The following is an 8,133-nucleotide window of genomic DNA, read 5'->3' as shown; positions in this document are numbered from 1 at the left end:
CTGAGGCTGAATCAATTCAATCTAGACAGCTTCTAAGCTGTATAGGTTGAACTGATATCCAACTTAACTGACACTCAGTTTTCAACTGGGAAAGGCCCAGGCCAGTGCAGGGGGGCAGGCACTAGAGCATATCTCCCAACTTTCTGGCCATTGCCAGCCCAGTCAAGTGTCCCCAAAGCTCTGCTGTCCCCCCACAGGAGGTTAAGAAGCCGCCTGTCTGGGTGCTGGCCCACCTTGGGGGAGCCTCCTCCTCAGATGGTTTCCCCCAGCCCAGACAGCCCTGGGGAGCTGAGGTCCCCCCAGCTCACCTGCTAATTGCTTCAGTGGCTGCCACAGGGGAGGGAGAAGGAGACCTCCGGGTCAAGTGTCTGCCTGTGCAGCCCAGCATGGGGATACCAGGAAGTCCCCCACCTTGTGGGGGGCACTCCAGCCCAGCGTCCCCCAGTCTGGGGCAGCCCCAGGGACCTGAAGGGAGTTCTTCCCTTCCCAAACCCCAGCTCCTTGCCTTAGTTGCTGCAAGTCTCAGAGATAGCCTAGGGAGTGGAGGGAAAGTTCTCTGCCCTGCATTAGTTTTGCTCAGACTCACAGCAGCTAATGCAAAACTGGCTGTTGAGGAGCAGGAGAATTTCCCTCTGACCCCTGAGACTGGCAGGGGCTGAGGCAAACAGCAATGCAGTTCGGGAGGGCAAGAATTCCCCCCAGCTCCCTGGGTCTGCCCAAGGCTGGGGGACCCTGGGAAGCCCTACAAGGCAGGGGCTCCTCAATATCCTCATGCAGGACTGCATGGGCAGGCACTTGGCCCAGAGGTCTCCTTCTCCCTCTCCTGTGGTAGCTACTGAAGCAATCAGCAGCGGGGAAGAGGGCTAAAAGCCTGCACCACAGGGGCTTCCCCCCAACATGCTGTGTAGACCCTGCCTTGGGAGGCTGCTCCCTTGGCGCTGTGGGCTGATGGACACAGGGAGGAAGCAGGCTGAGGCGCAGAGGGGTGACGCAGTACCTGCTCCACTAGAGCAGGCAGCATAGCCCAGGGCTGTAAAGCATCATGGGATGCTATGGGACTGTGAGTTAACTTGAACCAGGAAAGGATCTGGGACATAAACCAGTTTGACCTAAATCAGTTAAGTCTGATACTACATCCAACCAGATTTATCTTAAACTGATTCTGGCCATTTTGAAAGTGGTTTACGTGCACTGAACTTCTGTTCTGTTACAGGTTTAAACCCATTTCTGATCACTTAACCCAGTTTATGTGTAACTTCTGTCCCCAGTGTACACAGAACAACCTCAATTTTCTTCCCTTCCTCCTCCTCAAAAAGTCTAACATTTCATACTTGGTCTTAGCAACAATAATAGTCACCAAAAATCAAAGGTTCAAATACTGCATAGCTGAAATTGTGACATGTTTTATATTCACTTACGAATTTCCACCATATTCCTAATGTTTTTATAATACTCTAGCAATGTATAGTTGAATTACAGTTCTTCACAAAATTAACAGCAGCAAGAAAAACTAAAAGTAACTAGGAGCTCTACTCTACTAAGATGATACTCTTCTGAAGAAAGAGCTGGTGTAGACTTGTCATTTTCTGAGGCCCGCTGTGCTGCGACAGGAAACAAAAGCAAACATGGTTTACTTTCGTTTCCCCACCTTGTCCCTCCCCCAGCCCCTCATCAGCTTCCTAATGGGTGCTGAAGGGCTGGGGAAGGGACAAGGTTCCCACACACACCGCGTCAGCTTGACATTGCCGACGTGGTGCATGTGGGAAGAGGAGTAGCCGTGTGCCTCTCGGGACAGGATGAGCCCAGCCAGAGCAGCAGGGGCTCAGCTGCACTTTCCCCCTACCGGTGCTGGTCAGTCCTGAGCAGGAAATGGCTCTGCTGCCATTTCTGCTGGCTGGTGCCAACCTGGGCAGGTCTGTTCCATCCATTGAATATGGCTTACCAGCCCACTGGGTGATAAAAAGTTCATGATCCGGCCCCACATTCAAAAAGGTTGGACAACCCTGAGCTAGTGTCATATTAAGTGAGCACAGATTGATAATTCATTTAAAAGCACATCTCTCCAATATCATTACTTTGCAGAATGTAAACACACTTGAAGTGTGAATAAAATGGATTTTTGACATGTTAACAATATAATGACAATGTATGAAATGACTACTTAAACAGTCCTTAATATGCATTTCTTAAAAAATAATATGGTATTTTATGTAAAATGGTGTTTAAATTCTGTCACACCCAGATTCATTATTTTAAGGCAATTTTATTATCAAAGTTATTATCTACACATACAGTATCGTCTACACTAAAGATCATACATAAGCTCCTTTGCTGAAATTGTATCATGTCTTAGAGAACAGGTTAAAGAAATAATACATTTTGGAAATGCTATTGTAGCATCAGATGAACCTTCCCCAAAAGAACGTTAAATGGAAATTATACATAATATGGTACTACACCTATTGTAGTCTTAAATTGGGAACAACAGGTTTTCTTTTTTCTCCTAAATTGCTGTTGTGTTGCATGCAGTTAAATAATTGTTGCATTCCCCAGATGTGTCTGCATTTTTTATAGGAGTGAAGTGGTTCTTATATGACATTTGTCATAGATTTTATAAAAATAGTATAGACTGTAAATGTAAGAGGCATTATAGTAGTGCAAGGCTTTTATTTATTTGGTATAGAATAGATCATAACCGTTGGAGCAGAGATGATCAGCTAACGCTCCTCTACCCTGTGATATGCTCTGTAAGGGAGATAGTCTTACGAGAGCAACTACATGGAGGGATTCTGCACCTTTTTATATTCATAAAGTTACATAGATATTTGGAATAGATCCTGCCTGTTACCATACAGATACACTCGAGTACAGGAATGCAAGAGGGGCAAACAGGTAGTGTGCATAGGAGGGTGAGAATTTTGCATCTCAACCAAACTCACAAGGCTACTGAAAAAATAAATAAATACAACATCAGGAGAAGACCCAGTCTGAGAATATGGACATGGCCAGTCAGAAATCTGGTGAGGGCATACTACAGAAGTGCATGTTAGTCATGACAGCTGTGCAGAATGTACTTCATAGAAAAGCAACAGAACAGGCAACATGCAGTGCTTTGGTCATGCCAATATGCCATTCTTGACCTCCACTGGCAGGAATTTTTTCAATGAATGCAGGTAGGCATACCTATGAACACAGAGCTGTATAATCCCTGTACCTTGTACCTGTACCCTGAACTTGGATTTGGCCATTAAAATGTAGGCCAGGTAAATCCAGATAGCTGTACTTAACCAATACTACCGACTTTGCTACTTTTATGGCATGAGGTGCTGAATGTCATTAGTCCCAACTGAACCTTATGAAAAAGGACTATTTACAGGATTAGAGCCTTAAGAATGCAGAAGTATGATTAAGACAGAACATGAGAAATATCATATATTATCACACCTTTATAATAATGGGCAGTGTCCTAATTAACACTCGTGTACCTTCTGTCTACCAAATAACATAAGGAAACCTCTGCTTTAGCCTATGATCCCAAAGCTTTTGCCATGTAAACTAATATGTGTCTGTAACTAATAATAATGGGAACCAGAATGCACCTTCTACATAAGAGTCAGTGATCAAAAAAATCTTACCAATCTGAGAAAAAAATCACAAACATGATTATTAGAGCTGAATGGAGAATGGAAATTCTGTTTTGTGGAAGATTTCAGAATTTTTCATTGCAATTATGAACAAAATCTAAAATTTTCACAATTTTTTTGAAAGAAAACACACATGAATTGCTTCAAGTTGATTGAAACATTTTTTTTTTAACAAGAACCAACTAATTTTTTATTTAGACTTCTATTTTAATACTATTATGCAAAAAACATTTAAAAACAAAAGTTTTTTGAAAAGGAAACATCAAAATGTTGCATTCCAAAAATTACCAGAATCCCCCCACCTTTGTTTTCCTCATTTACAAAACTTCATCAAAATTATTATGAGTTGACAAAGTGTTTCATGTTCAACAAAATGCATTCTCCAATGGAAAATGATTCTGTTAAAACTTGTTCATGCAACCTTGTTTTTTTTAGATCATAAAAAAGTCTAACAGACTTCTTATTTTAAAGTAGTCGTAGGTGCCTTATCAAACAGGCTAGGAAAAGCTGTTAGTTCGATGTAAATACAATTTATGGCTCTGACCTGCAAACATTATGCCTATGTTTAAATAAACTTATGTTCATTATCCTGTTAACATCCATGGAATCAACTGAGGGGGGAAGTTGCTCATGTGCAAAACTGTTTTCAGGATTAACAGTTAATTTAACGTTTTTCATAGAAATTATTAATCTGCTTAGTGATTTGTAAGAAAATAAAATTATGATATTTACTATAAATTGGGATCTCCCAATACTTTCATGTATGTTTCCTCAGATTAATTAAATCTCCTTTCTGCACGTTTTTAAAACAACAAATGTATACAAATGCTTTAACAGTACCAATAACAATTATCAACTTTAATGTAAAATTATAATGAACAAAACAATAGCTTACTAAAAGAAGAGAATCATAAGAAAAAATATTGTAAAATGTGGATGACATTATTTACACTGTGATAAGCATACTTTCTAAGCCACAGTCAGCTCATGTCTAAACACAAATTAAAAAAAAAAAACACTAAGAAAATAAAGTAGTTCAAACACAAACATTTAGCATCAGACAGTTTTATCCTGGGAATGCCATTTGTTGAAAAACCACCTTACAAAAAAGTTATTGTTAATTTACTTTTGTTAATTTCCTGTCAAGTACATCTGAATATATGTGTGTTGTATGACTTGTGAATGTTGAAAACACAAGTGGAAAACATGGAATTCTATGTAGCGTTAATATTCCAAAGCCCCCATTTTATTATGGGATCCGGTCAAATGTGTTTGTAAACAGAATTTTCTTTTGCTGTATGCACCAAAATTATAATCAGCATAGATTTTTTTCTTTTAAAGAGCAACTTCATGCAGATAATGCTAACCAAGTAAGGCAATGAAGAGCCAGTAAGCTTGTGGGATTCTTTGTATCTGAATATACAGTACATTTCCACAAAATACTACAGCATTTATTTCAGATTTACAGAACTAGATATAAACAGCTAGATTTTTTTGCTAATTATTAGCAGAAGCTGTAAGCAACCAGTGATTAAGTTCATAAACAAATGATGAAAGTAGTAGTTTTTTTTCCTGGAGTAGTTCTTGAGACCTTAAATGCTTGGTCCTTATGGAGATGAAAACTGTCCTTTATTCAGTAGATCTTAACAACAGTGCAATGTGCAATAATTCCTAAGACCATCTAAAAAGTTTCGGCAGCAGACTCCAGTAGAGCTCCTTGATTCAAGGAAGGAAGGAAGGAAGGAAGGTTTGCATTTCTTGCCTGCTCTATTCACGAAGTACTGTAAAAAGTTCCCTTAATTATTTTTTATTAATGATTCCTATAGTTGCTGTCTTGTTACTTCAGAAATAAAGGCTTCATACTGAGATACTGAAGGACACTTTTCTCTCTGTGTTCAAGTGAAAGGCAGAAAGAGAAGAAAGAAAACATGAGAAAAGCTTGAAGTGTAGAAGAGATAAAAAATACAGAGTGCAAAGTTGCTAACAGAACTAACAGCATGCATAGGAGGTGTTCTGGTGAGGACAAGAAAAGGACAGAATGCCAAAGACAAACTTACATAACACCACTTTCCCTGCTATGCAGAACAGCACATACAACTAAATACATGTTACTTTCGCATTTTCTGTCCCTTTCTAAAAAAAGTGACTTCCATATTATTTTCTAAGCTGATTTTATGTTTCTATTTTAAGGTTTTGACAATGTTTAAAAATATCCTGGAAATCTGGAATATATATCTATGAAAACAGTGACATTTTACAGGGAAAAAAGTTTAAATGGTTTAATTATCCCTGCCTAGACAGACAAAACAAAAACTAGTTACACAACTCCTGTTCTGGCTTACTACTATAAAAAGCAAGATAGAAGCCAGTGAAGCAAGCAATATTTACATCTGTTAATGCAATATGCACTTATTCTTATATGTAATGCTGTTAGTTTGTTGTAAATGAAATTAATCTCATTTACATTTTGGGCAGGAAACTCACCACTTGGCCCACACCTCATGTAGTGGGTAATAGAATTAGGAGCTTTGTGGCTCCCTAGACCTGCTTTTTGAATTTCTGCTTTCTGGTATAGCTTCCACATCTGTAGGAAAAAAGCATTTCATATTATTTCATTTAGTAAGACAAGATAAAAACCCTCAAACATTACAATGCATTGTTGCTTAGTAGAATACACCTGCAAGAGGGCATAAAAGATGTTTTGTGAAGGAATGGGACCATATAAGAAGGGAGGGAAGGAAGAGAATAACTTTACTACTATTTACCATAGGCCTGTAGGCAATTCACCTTTATTTTTGCATTGAAAAAAATTCAAGTATTTAAGAAACACAAGAGGATAAAATCAACATTTAAAGAACCTCTGCCAGCATGAAAAAAAACAAAACTCTTGTCAGAATAAATAAGGCTACATCCATTTATATCAGCAGAGAATTTGGTTCAATTTTTATTGTTTTCACCCTAGCTGCACGTAGCTATGCATATTTACTGAAATTGCTACATTCAACTCTGTAAAATGGGAAATAACCTTTGCATGCAGCACATGGAACATGTACAATGCAGTATCTTACTATTCACTTGGAAAAGCAGTGTCAAGCAAACCTTCCATTGCAAGCAAAACTGTTCATAACGAAACAAATACTTAATGCCCAACATCCATTTCTGACTGGTGGTTGTATGTTTAGTGCTCTAAATTGCCATGCAGAATACTTTTTTAGCCTATTTTTTCCTTGACTAAGGCCAGCAGGGCACTAGAACGGCAATAGCTGGGAGCAAGGAATGAATGCATTGTGTGCTTTGTAGGGAGCCCTCTGACTGATCTAGGAGCAACACTGAGGGGATCTAAGGAATCCTGTGGTCCTTCAAAACTTAAACAGAAACTAAAAGATGGAATCAACATGTGTTGGCATTTGACAGGCAGGGAAGTCCAGAGGAACACAGAAAAACCCTCTATATCAGAATGTTTTCTTTCAAATATAATAAACTAATAAACTGACAAGAGTGGGTTTTTGAAATGTAATACTGCCTTATAAAGGAGCCTGCTCTTGTTCTCATACTACACAATAAGCCAAGAACAGGCCCAGTGTAAAAATGCCAGGAAAACAAGATTACTTTTAAAAATCATGCTATCACTGGTAGGCAACACATTTGTCAGAAATTTAAAAAGTGGAAAAAGTTGTAATGATTCAGGCTGGAAAAGACCATTTGAGAACCCCAATTAATGCTGTGGGGTTTAAACAGCTGCTTCTCATTAATACTTAAATTATTTAACCTTACTCTGGCACATAAAGTGGTCTGCAAGTTAACTGTAAAGAAAAATTACACCAACAAAGTCTACTTCCAACTGCCAGGGTGAAATAAAAAGTTTTAGGATAAATTAGGATCAAGTGCTGAAGTGGTTTAAGTTGCACATCTGTAATTTGGTTGATCAGGCATATGCACAAGACAAAAACTAGCACAGGACAATGGAATTATTTTATGTATAATTAGGTAAATGTTGCCTTAAATTATAGATATTGTATTAGTCACCAGATTAATTTGTGTAAACTTGTACTTAGGAAAGAACTAGAGTGATTCAGAGATTACATCATTGGCAAGTTTCCCCTGCCTCAACTTCATTTAGTTTGAGGATACCTCATAGTTTGAGGATACATTAAAACTCAGTTTTTTTCCTTTCAAACCTTGGCCTAGCTACTGAATACCAGCAGATATGTCGTGCTATTTGTGGTGTTTACCTGAATAAAATAAGCTGTTAATTCTTACAAGACTTAGCTTGCTATTAGTTAAAAAATATTAATGCTTGTAGTTTATTTTCTGAGTTCATGTCAGGTACTGCAGGAATTCATATCTATGAGATTATATAGAACATATAACTTGTAAAATTTATTTCTGCTCTACATATGTTAAAATGGAATTAATCACATATGGAACAAAAAGAAATAAAGGAAAATGAAGTGATTCAAGATTACTATATTCTATACATGTGAGAAGC

General features: G+C 38.3%; 1 protein-coding gene across 3 annotated transcripts in view; it reads right to left on the bottom strand.

The window, feature by feature from the left end:
- Nucleotides 1-2,247: 2,247 nt before the first annotated feature.
- CCDC88A (coiled-coil domain containing 88A) overlaps nt 2,248-8,133 on the bottom strand; it is a 248,444-nt gene continuing 242,558 nt past the window's right edge. For all 3 annotated transcript variants that reach the window (XM_019516679.1, XM_019516681.1, XM_019516680.1), the window contains 2 exons: nt 6,129-6,228; nt 2,248-5,533 (listed from right to left, as the gene is read on the bottom strand). In XM_019516679.1, coding sequence (XP_019372224.1) covers nt 6,164-6,228 — 65 coding nt within the window. In that variant the 3' untranslated portion in view covers nt 2,248-5,533; nt 6,129-6,163. The remainder of the gene's footprint in view (nt 5,534-6,128; nt 6,229-8,133) is intronic.

This window comes from Gavialis gangeticus, unplaced genomic scaffold, assembly GCF_001723915.1.
Source record: "Gavialis gangeticus isolate Ggan-Ray unplaced genomic scaffold, GavGan_comp1, whole genome shotgun sequence".
Classification (NCBI taxonomy): domain Eukaryota; kingdom Metazoa; phylum Chordata; order Crocodylia; family Gavialidae; genus Gavialis; species Gavialis gangeticus.
This window is presented reverse-complemented; position numbering and strand designations above follow the sequence as displayed.